The 16693-nt window shown below is 43.6% G+C and overlaps 2 protein-coding genes across 2 annotated transcripts in view; both read right to left on the bottom strand.

The window, feature by feature from the left end:
- The window catches only part of Wdr55 (WD repeat domain 55), a 3917-nt gene extending 2520 nt beyond the window's left edge, over positions 1–1397 (bottom strand). Inside the window, exon 1 of the mRNA XM_021150571.1 lies at positions 1143–1397. Within this exon, the coding sequence (XP_021006230.1) occupies positions 1143–1336 (194 nt within the window). The 5' untranslated portion in view covers positions 1337–1397. The remainder of the gene's footprint in view (positions 1–1142) is intronic.
- Positions 1398–4359: 2962 nt separating this feature from the next.
- Positions 4360–16693, bottom strand: part of Ik (IK cytokine) — a 13725-nt gene continuing 1391 nt past the window's right edge. The window contains exons 3-20 of the mRNA XM_021150482.2: positions 15060–15152; positions 14290–14349; positions 13795–13962; positions 13526–13640; positions 13237–13307; positions 13084–13130; positions 11254–11417; positions 10045–10153; positions 8851–8890; positions 8500–8725; positions 8236–8254; positions 7309–7387; positions 6450–6530; positions 6206–6263; positions 5333–5421; positions 5039–5147; positions 4677–4711; positions 4360–4584 (exon numbers count right to left, since the gene is read on the bottom strand). Of these exons, the coding sequence (XP_021006141.1) occupies positions 4557–4584; positions 4677–4711; positions 5039–5147; positions 5333–5421; positions 6206–6263; positions 6450–6530; positions 7309–7387; positions 8236–8254; positions 8500–8725; positions 8851–8890; positions 10045–10153; positions 11254–11417; positions 13084–13130; positions 13237–13307; positions 13526–13640; positions 13795–13962; positions 14290–14349; positions 15060–15152 (1591 nt within the window). The 3' untranslated portion in view covers positions 4360–4556. The remainder of the gene's footprint in view (positions 4585–4676; positions 4712–5038; positions 5148–5332; positions 5422–6205; positions 6264–6449; positions 6531–7308; positions 7388–8235; positions 8255–8499; positions 8726–8850; positions 8891–10044; positions 10154–11253; positions 11418–13083; positions 13131–13236; positions 13308–13525; positions 13641–13794; positions 13963–14289; positions 14350–15059; positions 15153–16693) is intronic.

The raw sequence follows: 16693 nt of genomic DNA, 5'->3' as shown, positions 1-16693 counted from the left end.
GAGGCAGGCGGATTTCTGAGTTCGAGGCCAGCCTGGTCTACAAAGTGAGTTCCAGGACAGCCAGGGCTACACAGAGAAACCCTGTCTCAAAAAAAAAACAAAAAACAAAAAAAAAACCCTGAGCCCAGATAAAGTCTGGGTTCACAGTGGACCACTGTGAGGGCCCAGAAATAATCATCTAATGACAAGCTGTGTGCATTAGTGGGTTCCTATATTCTTAAGAATTCTGAGACCAAGATGAATGGTGGTGGTCCACGCCTTTAATCCCAGCACTAGGCAGGCAGAGGCAAGCAGCCTGGTCTACAAAGCAAGTTCTAGAACAGCCAGGGCACAAAGAGAAACCCTATCTCAAAAAACCAAGTTAAAAAACAAACAAACAAACAAACAAAAAGAGCCAGGCGTGGTGGTGCACGCCTTTTAATCCCAGCACTGGGAGACAGAGGCAGGCGGATTTCTGAGTTCGAGGCCAACCTGTTCTACCAGGACAGCCAGGGCGATACAGAGAAACCCTGTCTTGAAAAAAAAAAAAAACAAAACAAAAACCTGAGACCGAAGCCAGAGAATCCTCTGAGACTACTCTGGGCCATAGTGAGATCTTGTCTCAAAGGACTATTAACAGAAATCCAGTCTCCGAAGTTGAAAGAGTAAAAATCAGGCAGGGCCCACTGATGCTAAAGGAAGACATAGCTAATTACTGTATAGTCTGACTAATGTCACAGTGCTGACAAGTTGCAACAGAATAAATGTGGAGGGCTGGAGAGATGGTTCAGTGGACAAAGTGCTTGCCTCAGGTCTGGGGATCCCCAAAACCTATGAAAAAGATGGGCAGGTATGGTGGCCAACTCTAATCCCAGCACTCAGAAGGCAGAGATGGGATCTCTGGCAAGTTAGCTAGCTAAGACTAGTCAGGACCGTGAAGCTCCGGACTCAATAAGACACCCTACCTTTAAAAAAGAAAAAAAGGAGAGGGCTGTGGAAAAACGCATGGAATCAATCCAAGGCCTCCCTCCACAAGCACACTTGCCGAATGTTACTGAAGGATTCGGGCCGTCTGAGTCTCGTAAGAAGTCTTCCCGCCACACTTCCTACCCCTACCTCCTTCCAGAGCAGCTTTAACACACTTCACCCTACGCCCCACTCACACGAACACGTCTCCGTCCACGTCCCCTGCTGCCAGCAGATCTCGAGTCGGATGAAACGCTAGGCCACTGGCTGGGGCTTCCAGCACGATGTCTTCTGGGGTATCACGGATCCTGGGTGCTGCCTTCGTGGAGTCAAGGTCTTCCTCTTCATTGTTTGAGTCCTCTGCAGGACTCTCTTCACACGTGGGGTCCATAGGATCCACGCGCGCTTGAGACCAACTACACGAACAGGGGCGTGGCCTAAGCAGTTGCTTCCGGGAGGAGGCGGGATCGGAAGTGCACTGGGAGGACTTCAGAAGAGGCGGGCCTACCGCAGCTGATGCGAATGGAGCGAGCGCGGCGTGCAGCTTCCTCTAAGACTCGACAACGTACACCCTTTTGTTTCTTTAAATGAAGCCGAGTTACAGCTCATTAAAGTTTTCAGTTATTGTTTTGTTGTATAAATACGTTTTAAACACAAAGGCCAAGAGAAAAAGGAGCTAAGGAAGAAAGGCACTGCAGAACGTATAGGTGTGGTTTCAGAGGATCCCCTTCCGCCGACCCCCAGCGAGGTTTTTTCGTGTTGATATGAATTCCACGCCCGTCACGGCGCGGGTGTCGGAGATCAACCTTATGGAGTTGCTTCTCTCCTTCCACCCTTACGTACACTCAAGGGATTAAACTCCAATCTAAAGGTTTGCTCTACTACCAATCTTGGCTATGCCATCTTGCTCCTTCACCCCCCACCCCGACCCATTTTATTTGACCTACTGTGGGCTGTGCTTGCAGCAGCTAGATTATGTGACCTTCAAGGTCTGCCCTCTCCCCCAAGCCGCTTCATATATTTGGAAACACCCCTAATTTTTTAAAGATTTATTTATTTTTATATGTAAGTACACTGTAGCTGTCTTCAGACACTCCAGAAGAGGGCGCCAGATCTCGTTACAGATGGTTGTGAGCCACCATGTGGTTGGTGGGATTTGAACTCTGGACCTTTGGAAGAGCAGTCGGGTGCTCTTACCCACTGAGCCATCTCACCAGCCCCCACCCAGTCCTATCTTAACCGAACGAAGAGATCTCAGTTATTCCAGACTTGGTGATACCTAAAACCCAGGCTAGCAGCAAACAGGTTGCACAAGAAAGAACAAAAATCCACATATCCCTAAAGTTAATAGACAGGGACCATCAACAGGAGGCAGCCTGCACACATGCTCAAACTGTTACCCACACCAACATCTTCCTAGCCTCCAGAGAAACAGTGAACATTTGTAGTTTAGCTCATGACCAATTGTACTTAGGCTACCAGGAAAACAAGCATGACAGCTATGTTCTGGGTATTTTTTTTATCAAAGGTCCCAATAATGGCAGTGTTTTGCATGGTGGGGCAGTCCCTGTGACTAGCTGAGAAGGGCCTGCTCAGATTTCTATGCAACTATGCCTTCAAAGGCATATGGCGAACCTAAAACTTAAAAAGTGAGGCGAGTTGAACATGGGAGGGAACACTTTTACTTGCGGGTGTGGGAGTACGGAGGTTCTTTTGATAATTCTAGGCCAGCTTGATATAGTGAGAACCCATTGAAAAGGAAAATAAAAAAATGAACATAAGGTGAGGTTAAGGGTTTCAAAGAGCAGAAATACCCTATCTGCCTAGTGATTGGAGCATTAAGAGTACTTGTAGAAACAATATTAAATTGATAGTCAACCCTCAGATCTTAATTTTGACTCTAGGTGTCCATATGATTCATGTCTCTGTGACTTTTTCCTAATTAGAACTGTGCCCTACAAGTCGGGCCTGGTGACGCACGCCTTTAATCCCAGCACTCGGGAGGCAGAGGCAGGCAGATTTCTGAATTCGAGGCCAGCCTGGGCTACAGAGTGAGTTCCAGGACAGCCACGACTACACAGAGAAACCCTGTCTCGAAAAACCAAAAAAAAAAAAAAAAAAAAAAAAAGAACTGTGCCCTACAACCATGGGACCAAAACATCATTTGTTTAAAGCCATCTCTAAGTACTGCTGAAGAGACAGCCCATTTTTTACCTCTTAAGCGTTACTGGCAAAGTGGGGTTTCTTAAAAAGCACTTCCCTACAGCTGGGACTTCAATGGTAGAGTGTGTGTCTCGTATGCAGAGCTGAGTTTGATGTGCAAAACCACTAAAACAAAAATACCCTTTCCTATCAAGATGAAAATGATCAAAGTAAGCCTAGTGACATTCTAGCTTCCTTTGGATCTACAGATCATGAGCTCGGTATTCAGCCATAAAAAGTAGAGAGCCTAATGAATACCTAATGAACCCCAGACCAATGTGCTGGCAAAGAGCAGAAAGGAGACTATTAGTAGACCTACCCTGGGCCTTGACAAACTCCTCAGGGTGAAGGATCAAAAGGATATACCAGTTTTAACCTCAAGGTACCTACCACCCATTAGTCTCTTAATTTTGACTCTAGGTGTCTAGCCAAGGTCTTGAGTTTAATTCAACACTATTAGTGCTCCTCAAAGGCATAAATACATGAAAGGATTTTGTTTCCACAGGTGACTTTCATTAATACAGCTTCACTAAGAGCTTGATTAAGCCTATGGAGCTGTAACAAGCTATCAGGATGCTCTTAATCCACAGAGAATCTCTACTCTTGGATTAGGACCCTGGCCAGATAGGTCTGGCCATTCAACTTGACGATTCTCTTACCCACCAGTGACTCTTTCTTCCCTTCTCCCCTGGAAACGGGCCTAGTAAACAGCCTTACTGTCTAGGAACCTTGAATCAGTACAGGAAAAACACAGCATACTCAATGAAATAAAGAAATGAAAACACTTGACTGTTCCTAGGTATGGTGGAGGTTTAGTGTAGATGAGGGAAGAGCATGCCAGAGGCATTCGGAAGGGTGAAATGAACAAGATCCTAAACCAGGCCATGTAAGGAGGTGACAGGAGGGAGGGGGTTACCTGGAGCAGCAGCCAAGTGGCCAACGGGAGTTGTAACCAAAATGGATGGGTTATATAAGAATCAGAGAAGCTGAAGGAAAGGGAAGCCCAGGAGTTGAGGGTAAAGGTAAAGGGTAGGGTATGACACCAGGAGGATCCTGGAACAGGTAGGGACTGAGGTATGTTGGGAGAACTGGCAGCCAACATCACTCCGATATGCTGACAGGCACCTCAGATGAGACCTAACATTCAATACAACTACTGAACTCCAGAACTTCATGGGACCCTAAGAAGAAATGCCCAACACAGAAAAGACAGCAGGTTTAACTACATTTAATGGAACATGCTGGACATGGTGTTGCATTGCCATTAATCTTAGCATTTGGGACACAGATCTATAAAGAGTTATACAATAAACATTTATGAACTTTCACAAACAACAGCAGTTTGCAACCTCTGAGGAACTGGAGAACAGCCACTAAGAACGCCGCGTGGAGACGGCTGGGACTAGAGATTAGTACTTTGGTCTTTTCACTTCGACCCTGAAATCAAAAGAGAAGTAGATCAGCACAGGATCAGTACACTGAACAGTTCTCACCAGGCCCAAAGACAAAGAGGGAGGGATGCCGCTTACCCATCTGCTTCCATCCTCTTCCTCTTCTCAATGATCTGTAAAAGGACAGCCGTACTTTATATGCATGCTGTTAGTGACCTAAGTCCACCTAAAGCTCAAAGACGGCCTCTCTCAATTTCCATGACTGCTCCACCACCCAACTGAAACCCTCCCACCTAAGAAAGAGTCCACTATGCCAGTGGTGGCGCACGCCTTTAATTCAAACACTCAGGAGGCAGAGGCAGGCAGATTCCTGAGTTCAAGGACAGCTTGGTCTACAGAGTGAGTTCCAGGACAGCCAAGACTACACACTACAAACCATCTCGAAAAAAACAAAACAACAACAAAAAAGAAAGAAAAAAGGAAAGAAAGAATCTACTAACTGCACTTATTTTCTTCCACTGTCGATCAAGCTCTGCCTTATCATTGGTTTCTTTGAATCGTCTGGTTTTCCGTCCTTCAGACATCTTGATGCCATACTGGAATGCAGCCCTGTAAAGGGCCATTGTGGGAAGAAAGCATTAGAGGTCTCATAGCAGTAGGAAGGTTTTCTTAAAGGGCTCTGTGGGCAAAGGACCTATCTGGACCATTGCAGCTACACTACAGTGTACCGCTTAACCCAATATGGGCTGTTCACCAAAACTCCACGTCCTCACTCTCTGCTCACGTGTACTCACTTGGGCAGAGCCTCCTTGTTGTTCATGTACTCGCTGTATTCCTCCTGAGTATCGAAGTCCCAGCGGCCTAAGGGACCCTTCTTGTTACCCTGTAGTACAGCACATAGAGCAATCAGTGGAAAAGGAATTTTCTCTGAAATAAAACCAGGCACCCACAATTCCAGATAATATCCACGAGTAATAAATCTTACCCTACTATTTCCTATGTACTTACAACACACACATTACTCTGAACAATAAACATATACCTTAATTCTAACAAAAATTCTAAAGTGAGAATTACATTTCTATTTTCCTGATATAGAAACAAAGACATTTGTAAACAGGGAAGGAACATGACAAGGCCACAAAAGCAAATGGCAGAAGTAAAATTAAACATTAAACAAGGCTCCAAAATTAAACCAAGTTCTTGGGTATGTGACTCAGCAATAAAGCACTCGCTCAGCATATGTGAAGCCCTTGGTTTGATCCACATGACATCAGAAAACAAGAAGTTTCTCCGAGTCTGGGATGTACTAGCGGAGATGCTAAGGTTCCTAGGTCCAATCCCCAGCAGGGAAAAGTACATAAGCTTTCTTTTATTTGGGCATGGCAGTGCACACCTGTCATCTAAAATCCCAGGAACAGAGAAGTAGAGGCAAGGGCATCAAGAGTTTTAATTCCTCCCCAGCTACATGTCCAGCCTGGGCTACAAGAGCCTGTCACAAAACCACAAAACCACGTTTCTAAGCAATCACCACATGAGAGAAGTGTCTCCTAAAAGTTGTTCTCTGACCTCAAGGTCATGAATGGCACATAACTAAATATAAAATGGTTTTTTTGATTACTGATCAAAGGTCCCCAACATCCATAAACACTCTTTTAACTTCATACCTGGTCCATTTTGCTATAATCTACCTCTTCATCACTATCTACAGCCATGTCATCCATCCTAAAGAGAAAGAACAGTTAAAACGATGCTTTCAATCCATATTACTTTAATTCAGAACGCACCTGATAAACATCCCAGAACTAAACAGAATTCACCCTAGTAGAAAGTACCCTTAGCTCCCAACAGGTCAAATTTACATCTCATCAGCCAGTCATCCCAACCTCCCTTAACTAGGGTCTCACTTACGTGGCTGGATAGCATTCTGCATAACTGTTGGACATGCCAAAGAAATCACCCAGCTGCTTCTTATCTTCTGGCTTCTTCAACTTATGCTATGTTAAAGAAAATTCCATCACTGACAGAAGATTCAGGCAAGAGGGACCAGAGACTAAAGGCTTCAACATGAACATTTCAGAAGCCAGCTGTAAGCCTGAACTGGTTCTCTGGTTGATATATACCACTTCATCCTAGCCAAAACACAGCATAAAAGAGAGCAAAGACAGGAACAAAGAAACAACTGGGGGTAGATGAAAAGAAAATGGCTCTCTACAACCCAGAAACAGCCAGGCATAAATAAGAGTGCATGTCTCAGCACTCAAAAGACAGATGCAGGAGGATCTCAAGTTACAGGCCAGCCTAAGCCACAGAGAGAGAGATGCTGTCTGTACTGGCTGGTTTTGTGTCAACTTGACACAGCTGGACTTATCACAGAGAAAGGAGCCTCCTTGATGAAATGCCTTCATGAGATCCAGTTGTGAGGCATTTTCTCAATTAGTGATCAAGAGGGGGAAGGCCCATTGTGGGTGGTCCATCTCTGGCTAATAGTCCTGGGTTCTATAAGAAGCTGAGCAAATCAGGGGAAGCAAGCCAATAACATCCCTCCATGGCTTCTGCGTCAGCTCCTGCTTCGTACCCTGTGTGAGTTCCAGTCCTGACTTCCTCTGGTGATGAACAGCAGTATGGAAGTGTAAGCTGAATAAACCCTTTCCTCCCCAACTTGCTTCTTGGACATAATGTTTGTGCAGAAATACAAACCCTGACTAACATACTGTCTCAATATAAATAAGATAATTAAAACCCAGAAAGAAATATAAATACAGGATATGATTCAGTGCCTTCCCAGCCAGCAGACCCAGCAAACTTCTCATTGATGGACTTGATCAACTCTTTTGCAGACCCAGGTCCTGGAAGAAGAGACAACTCTGCTTAGACTTGAACTCGTGTTTTTACAATCTCCTCCTACTAACCTGATTCCAGCCTTAAAAATGTTCTTATGGGGGCTGGAGAGATGGCTCAGTGGTTAAGAGCACCGACTGCTCTTCCAAAGGTCCTGAGTTCAAATCCCAGCAACCATATGGTGGCTCACAACCATCTGTAATGAGATCTGCTGCCCTCTTTTGGTGTATGTGAAGACAGCTACAGTGTACTTAGATATAATAATAAATAAATAAAAATCTTTTTAAAAAAATGTTCTTATGGGACTCACAAGATAGCTAGCAGGCAATAACCCGCTAGCAAGCCCAACAACCTGAGTTTAATTCCAGGAATCAGATAAATGTGGTAGTTCTAAGGGTTTTGTTTTTGTTTAACTTTTGCTTGCATTTGAGGCAGTCTTACCATGTAGCCCAGGCTGACCTAGGACTATGGAGTTTAGGCTGGCCTTGAACTTCTGATCTTACCTCAGCCTCCAGAATGCTGAGATTACAGGTGAGTACAACCATACTTGTAAAGTAAAGGATTCCTTTTATCTATCTAGACCTTAACCAAAACTCCAACTAATGAGCAACTCTGGTTCCCAGGGTAACTAGAACACTCCATACTCAAGCTCAGCTTCACCTCAAAACTTCAGAACTGAAGAACTTAGATGTAACAGCAGATGTGTCCTGCCTAGTCCATAAAGTAAGACATCATTCTTATGAGAGCCCCAAACCAGGCAGTCCCCCAAATGCTGCCGTCATCAGTTGAGAGCAGCAGTGTTCTGCAAGGCGAGCAGCCTGTTGGAGGAATGCAAGACGCTGTAGACACAACCCACCTTTGTCAACATCCATGGGCTGAAAAGAAAACAAAACTGAAGTCAGTATCATTATGAGGAATTTCCATTCATCTCTTCCTCAAATCTGAACTGATTCCCTAATCCACTTCTGCCCCATTTCCAAGATGGTTCCCACCTCGTTTAGCTGAACAGTTATTACTGTAAAACTACCAAGCTACTAAGGAGGAAATGGGTCCTGTGCCTGGCTAGAAAGGTATTTCTATGGTCAGTTTTCACAGCCTGGTGTCAGAGCCCACATCTCACCTCATCGTCCACTTTTGGCTTCTCAAAGTAGCTGTGCCTTTTCTTTTCCTCCTCTCGTTCCCGTTCTCGGTCTCGCTCTCTCTCCCTCTCCCGGTCTCGCTCCCGGTCTCGCTCCCGGTCTCTGTCCCGTTCCCGATCGCGTTCACGTTCCCGGTATCTCTCACGCTCCTTGTCCCGAGGTGTCTTGGTTGTGGAAGGAACGTAATCCCCAATGTCTTCAAAAATGCTGGGAAAACCAGGTTCCACTAATTGTTAAAATCATATATACCCATGATGGCCATTTCTCCAAGAGGGCCAAAGACAAGACACACAAATATTTTGTTCACAGATGCATGGGGCTGGAATACATACTTCATGTCAGCCTCAGGAGGTTTCTTCTCTTCCAGTTTTCCTGCATTGTAAAGAGCATCTCTCAGTACTTTCTTAATTTTTTTTTAATATTTTTTATTAGGTATTTTCCTCATTTCCATTTCCAATGGTATCCCAAAAGTCCCCCATACCCTCCCACCCACTCCCCTACCCACCCACTCCCACTTTTTGGCCCTGGAGTTTCCCTGTACTGGGGCATATAAAGTTTGCAAGTCCAATGGGCCTCTCTTTCCAGTGACGGCCAACTAGGTCATCTTTTGATACATATGCAGCTAGAGTCAAGAGCTCCGGGGTACTGGTTAGTTCATAATGTTGTTCCACCTAATAGAGTTGCAGATCCCTTTAGCTCCTTGGGTACTTTCTCTAGCTCCTCCATTGGGGGCCCTGTGATCCATCCAATAGCTGACTGTGAGCATCCACTTCTGTGTTTGCTAGGCCCCGGGCTTTCTAAATTTTTAAAATAATGTTCTATATTTTAAAAAAAAGTGAGGAGGGGGGATTTGTAAGGGTGGGATGGAAGGAGTGGGAAGCCGCAATTGGGATTAAGTGAATAAAAAAACCATGCTATATTCTGCAATTAAGTAATTAATTTTTTAAAAAATGAGGCATGCCTTCAGTCCCAGTACTCAGGACACAGAGGCAGGCAGATCTCTGTGGCCAGCCTGGTCTATATATTGAATTCCAGGGCAGTCAAGACTACATAAAGAGACCCAGTCGAAAACACAAATCACCACCAACAAAATAACAGTTTTTATGTGTGTGGCTTTTTTGCCTATTTGTATGTCTGTGTACCACGTATGTGCCTGGTGCACTCAAAGGCAAGAAGAGAGCTCTGGATCCCCTGGGAACTGGATGGCTGTGAGCATCCCTGAGAGTGTTGGGAATCGAGCCTGGATGCTTTTTACTACTGAGCCTCTTCAGCAGCCTCAGCCTTTTAACCCTCTGCTGTTTAAAATACACAAAACCTTCCCACTCTCCTTGATGCTTCAAACCCAACCAGTGGGTTCGGACTGGGGCAAACAGAATTTACACACACTTCTACCCCAATGCTCCATTTCATCCTTTCCTCCACTACAGAAGCCATCCAATGTCTACAAGATAGAGGCTTCAAGAGACTTTGTCTTCACCATCAATGACCCTCCCAGAGCAAAGTTTCCTTCCCTTCCCATAAGGTACCTTTATCCTTCTTCTTGAGCTTCTTGTTTCGGGTCCCCTGCCTCAGGTATGACAAAATCTGGGTGAGCTTGCTAATAACAATGTCATTTGTAGTCAGTGTAGTCTGGGCCTGGAAAACACAAGAAGCAACAATAATATCCCTCTTAGCAGGAATCTCACTGTCTTACTATCCATTTACTTAAATTCAAAGACAAGTTATATACAGTTGTTAGCTAGGTATAGGACTCGCAAGAAGGTGTAATGAAGAGACACTCCAAACAGATGAAATGGTATGAAAAAAGGCCCTGGATCAAAAGTTAATATAAACATTCAAGAAACCAAGATTTAAAGAACATGCTGAAAAAAGGCTAGAATCCAGCTGTTGCAGGGCCTGTTTACTCTGAACCCTAAGAACAAGAAACCACAGAAAACTTCTACACAGTGGTGTAACAAAAATTTGCACTTATAAAATATCACCTTAGTCATGTGTAAAATCTATTAATGGAAAGTAGAGAGAGATTCAAATAATGGTGTTAAAAGAGTACAAGGTTCAAGCTAGGCGTGGTAGCGCACGCCTTTAATCCCAGCACTCAGGAGGCAGAGGCAGGCAGATTTCTGAGTTCGAGGCCAGCCTGGTCTACAAAGTGAGTTCCAGGACAGCCAGGGCTACACAGAGAAACCCTGTCTCGGAAACCAGAGAGTACAAGGTTTCCTTTGAGGAATATACTAGTAGAATGGTAGTGGCTATACAATTTAGTGAATATAAAACTATTTGCTGTGGACACTAAAAGGGTAGATTATATAGCATGGGAATTACATTTCAATAAAAACAATACACTGGCTGGTTGTTGGTGTTGTACACTTTTGATCCCAGCACTCAGGAAGGCAGAGAAAGAGCTGAGTTTTGAGGCCAGCTTGGTCAACAGAGCGACTTCCAGGACAGCCAAGGGTATACAGAGAAACCTTAACTTGAAAAATCAAACCAACCAAACAATAACAACAAAAACACACTGAACTAGAAATAGGAAAAATCGTCTTTTAATAGCTCCAGTAAGAAACTGTGGTTTAGACAAGAACATTGCTGGTGGAGACAAATGTACTCAACTGAGACTGAGGGGATTTTTTAAAATAAAAATAAAACGAACATGAGGATACAGTAGATAAGGAACAGGACAAGGGCCAGGCAGATTTGAAGATTCTATGACGGGCTCTCAGAACTTGGTTACTCACCTCCATAGTGGGGCAATCAGCTTTGCTGCGTATGAGAGTGGTGGGGATATCTGTGTCTGCGTACTCATCATCCAGGTCTACTACATAGGCCATACGTCCTGGTAAGAACAGCTCATTTCGCTCATATGATTTACTCTTGAAAAGCATCCGATACACATTTCGGCCTATATAAAGGAAAAGATTAGCAAACAGCCAGTGTAACTTCCATTGTTAGTAGACATTTATCACCTACTCTGTGCTAAGAATCAGCCACTCTACCACAGTACATCTTCAAAAAACCCTATGCTGTCATATAAGCATTATTACTTTTTACTGGCTAAAATACTAAAGCTGCCACACGGTGATGGTTAATGCCTTTAATTCCAATTCCTCGGGAGGCAGAGGCAGGTGGATCTCTGTGGGTTCAAGGCCAGCCTGGTCTATAGAGCTATTTCCAGATTAGCTAGGGCTACAAAAAGATACCCCTTCTCAAAACAAACAAGCAAACAAACAAAGAATATAAAGCTAAGCCAGGAGTAGAGACACAAACCTTTAATCCCAGCACTCAGGAGGCAGAGGCAGGTGAATCTCTGTGTAGCCCTGGCCATCCTGGAACCCACTCTGCAGACCAGGCTGGCCTCGAACTCAGAGAGATCCATCTGCCTCGTGCACCAGCTCCACCAAGCTGGTTTAAGATTTTATTAATGACAACAGAAAAACACTTCACTGCAAGCTCATTATACACACTTTTATGCATTTCATTTCTCTTTATTTCTAAACAATCACACAGGTACACATTAAGCTAACTTTATATATGAGAAAAGTGAGCAAAGTACACACTTAGTGGGATTTCATCAGAAGGAATCAAATCCAGGTCTCTCCACATTCTTTAATCTATGACCATGCTACATTCTTTTCATGTGTGTACACGTGAAAGCCAACAGTCATTTGTAGTGTCAGCCCTTAAACACCATCCTCTTATTGGTCGGGAGTTCACCAAGTTGACTAAGCAGGCTAGTCAGCAAGACCAAGGAATCCACCTGTCTCTAGGCCCCCAGCATTGAAATTATAAGAGTGCCACCATACCCAGCTTTTATATATGGGTTCTAGGTATCAATTCAGGTCTTCCTGCCTGAGCTTGTAAAAAGATACACTTTACCAACTGAATTATCTCTCTAGTCATCCATGCTACCTTCTCTATATTTTTGTTATTTTGTTATTTATGTTCAGCTTTTAAAAAATTAATTGGCTTTATTTATTTACTCTTTTACTTACTTTGTCTTTGAGATGGGAGTCTCATGATGCAGCCCAGGCTTGCCCTACTCTTAGTCAAGACCATCTTCCAAATGCTGGGACTATAGGTATGCGTCACCATGCTAGCAGTTATTTTGAGTTTTTCAAAGCAGGGACTTGCTAAGTACCCAATGCTGGCCTTTAACTGGCCATCTTCCCACTTCAGCCATGTGAGCTCTAAGTCTACAAGGATGCGCCATCACTTCCCACCTATCCACCCTTCTCTGATACACACATAGAAAAGACATGGAAAGGCTCCTGTCTAACTGAAGAGACATAAATGATATGAAAAATAATTAAGTCCATGTCTGGGTCCACTGAAAATATTTCATGCCAGGTGGTGATGGCCCATGTTTAATCCCAGCACTTGGGAGGCAGAAGCAAACAGATCTCTGTGGGTTTGAGGCCAGAACTACAAAGTGAGTTCCAGGACAGCCAGGGCTACACAGAGAACCCCTGTCAGGAAAAAAAAAAACAAAAAAAAAAACCAAAAAAACAATAAACTTCCTTATAATCCTCGTAAAATGCAATCACTACTATAGAAACTACTCTACTCACCAAGGCGTGTTTTAAATTCAATTTTGTTCTCAGGATCCTCATCTTTCCTAAAAATAGGAGAAGAAAATATTGGGGGGTGGGGCAGTATAAAGAACAGAAAATGTCCACTATAAGTGTTCACTTCCACTGTCAAGCCCTCTGCTGCTGACTCACTTGGTTTCCTTTTGGGGCTTTTCCATGAGTTCCTCTTCCTCCTTCTCTTTGCTGGCAATCTCAGCGCGCACCTGACCAAGTACACAAGTGTAAAAGGAAGGAAGGATCCGGGCCCTTAACCACACCAGGGCGACAGACAAGACTTCCCCAAGGAATTCAGTCACAAGTTCTACAGACAGGGCACCTATAATTCTGCCAAACTAATGGTCTGGACAATCATGTGTCTTTCACTTTACAAATCCAAACATGAACACTACTATTTCTCTCCACATCTTCAAATAGAACTCACCTTTTGAAGCAACGCAAAATCCAAACCTTTCACCAAATGGGTGTGTTCCATATCACCACCCAAGAATTTGGACTCCTGAATCAACTGTCTTCTCTTCTCTGCTGCTGATTTGTCCCTGAATAACGAAACAGTCATGTTGAAAGAGTCCTTTATGAATGACAAATTCCTTCTGAGATGTCACAGTGTGCTGCAGAGTAGGTTAAAAAACATATAGTGTGACTGTGTCTCTGATAGGATGAAAACAGGCCTTAGGATCCCCCTTTACTCACGCCTCAGCAGTGGGGCCCACAGCCCTGTAGTTGGCTGTGGTACTTATCAGCTCAGTTTCCTCATAGTCTTTGTTCACACCATCTCTCCGTTCCTTGGCACGGTCCCGGTATTTCTCTGCGAGTTCTCTCTCTCTCTCAATTTCTTGCTGGCGAAGCTTGGCATAATAACTGTGACCAGAGAAAGGAAATGTAACAGCTTACCAACTCCTATATCAAGGCCAACACAAATGTTCCTCTTTCCCTATACCTTTAAGTAGCTCTCTGTGGTGAAAACTATGTATGTCCTGATAGAACTGCCAGTCAACTCTTGATTGTCATCAACCTCAGAAATTCAGTTCCCTCTAATGCAGATTTTCTCTTTGACTACTACCACATGCCCTCTCAGAGATGTACCTGCACGGTAGGAAGCCCCCATCCGTTACTAGTAACTCCTCTACTCCTTTGCCCATAAACAGTGCTCCCCTTACAAAGCAATCTCCTCCACTATCCCTTTACCTTTTCTTTTTCCTCCTTCGTGCAGCTGGGTCTTCATCCTCATTGTACTCCCTTGGCATCCTAGAAGATACAAGAAACTCACTCATAGGAAAATTATGCCCCAGCCCTTAAAACTCACAAGGCATTGAGAACACATCAGAGGCTGAGATAACAGGATAAATTCAAGGCCAGCCTGAACTACATGGTAAAGTCCAGTCAAGTCTAGACAATGTCTCAAAAAAAAAAAAAAAAGAAAAGAGCAGAACAGCCAGTTTTGACAGCACACACCTTTGTGCTCAGTACTCAGTAGGTCTCTGTGAGCACAAGGCCAACCTTGTTTACACAGTGACAAGGCCAGCTAGCCAGCCATGGTTATATAGTCAGACTATTCTTAAATAAGAGAGAGAAAAAACAAAAACAACAAAATACAAAAACCAGTGCTGATCAGGCAGTCATAATATTATCAATATCTGTATCACTCAAGTTTTAAAAAGTATCATAAATATTTACTTGACATTAACATTAGACACCATTCAAAAAAACCTGTTGTAGACTATACAGTAATAATAACAGGCCCAGAAATCTGTCCATTTGTACAAGCAATGACTCTGTTACTAATACTCATGAAGGAATAATAAGAACCCAGAGCATCCCAGTCATCACTGAAACTTCAGTCTTTATAGAAAAAAAAAAAAATCGGAAGCAGAGGCTTTAAAAGAGCTCTGGCTTTTGAGAGTCTACCAAACTCCGGTTCCACAGAAATGGACAGACAGGAATAAAAGAAGACTCACTCATGGTGACGTGACTTAGAAGGTGGTGCAGAAGTAGGTGCAGCTCTTGGGGTCATAAGAAGTTTCCTGAAGTCTTCATTGGTAAGTTTTGATCTGTAAGAAATTGCAAAAAAAATTAGAGTTAGTAGCCAATAGGAAAGAAGCCTGTAAAATACATGGATTAACTTTACTGAAACAACAGAAATGCCAATTTCAACACATTACTGTTAACTGCTGAAAGTTCTTGCTTTTGTTTTTGTTTTGTTTTGTTTTTTAAGACAGGGTTTCTCTGCGTAGTCCTGGCCATCCTAGAACTTAACTTTATAGACTAAGCTGTCCTCAATCTCAGAGAACTGCCTGCCTCTCCCTCCCAGATACTGGGATTAAAAGTATGTGCCACCACCTCCTGCTCAGAAGTTTCACTGAATCAAATGTGAGTGAAACTTTGGAGCACGGATACTCTCATATAGTTTTAGGAATGCTGTGATTGGGGAGGTGGGGGTGGGGGCTTAATCCTTTCCTAAAACAAGGCACACAACAAAGGAGAAGGTTTAGTCAAGAATGAGACTTGGTCACTCTGGCACATATAGTGACAAAAGATGAAAACAATGAGGCAGGAGGATCGCTAATCTGAAGCAAGCCTGGACTATACCTTAAAGGGTAAGACTATAAGGCCCTAGGTTCAATCCTCACAGCATTACCAGAGGGTGGGGGGTGGGGGGGGCAGAGAGACAGAGAGAAAGAGAGAAAGAGAGAGAGATTCTTAGGTTGGAGTGTAGGAGTACATGCATATAATCCCAGCACTTGAGAGGCTGAGACAGGAGGATGATCAGATTAAATCCTTTCTCAAACAAGTAAATAACAATTTTAAAAGAAACAAGGTATAGTAGTTCTGTATGAGCCTGCAACCTCCGCACTTGGGAGACTCGAGGGAGGAGGATGCCAAAGAGCCCTCTATCTCCAAAAGAGAGGGCTGGGGAGAGAGCAAAGTGGGAAAAGTGCTCGTTGTACAAGCCTAACAGTCCAAGTTCAGGTCTCCAGATCTGAGGCAAGAGCTGGGCACAGCAGTCCAAGTGTCTGTAATCCGAGCACCACCCTTCTCAGGAGATGGGAAGCAGGAACAGAAGAATCATCAGAAGCTGCAGGCCTACCAACCTGGCTGCCAGCAGCGAACCAAAGAAACCCTATCTCATAGCAAAGTGGAAGATGGAGCCCTAACCCCAAGGTTATCCCCTCATCTCCACATGTGCACCTACCCACACACTCAAAGTAATAATAAATGTAAATGGGATTGAAATTGGGAAGTTACAAAAGATAATTTCACTCTCATTTCCAATGCTTAATTTTCACCAGGGAAAATTCCTAAATATGTAATAAAGCAACACAAACACTAGACTCTTCCTGGCCATAACTTCCCTTCTAATAATTCACTTAAGAGTCACAGAAATAAAGATTAATGCTCCAAATTTTTTCCTTTTCTTTTTTTTTTTTTTTTTGGGGGGGGGGGTCCATAATTACAACCTTACAGAAAAACTGACACCAAAACAATCATTTTATATCACTTACAAAATTAAGCATAATTACACCATCTTGTTAAGGTAAATGAACTCATGACAAAGCTTTCTGTAGAAAAAATAAGTTTAGCATGTTGTATA

The sequence above is a fragment of the Mus caroli genome, chromosome 18, assembly GCF_900094665.2.
Source record: "Mus caroli chromosome 18, CAROLI_EIJ_v1.1, whole genome shotgun sequence".
In the NCBI taxonomy this organism is placed as follows: Eukaryota; Metazoa; Chordata; class Mammalia; order Rodentia; family Muridae; genus Mus; species Mus caroli.
Note: the sequence above shows the minus strand (reverse complement) of the source record. Positions and strands in the feature narration are given on the sequence as shown.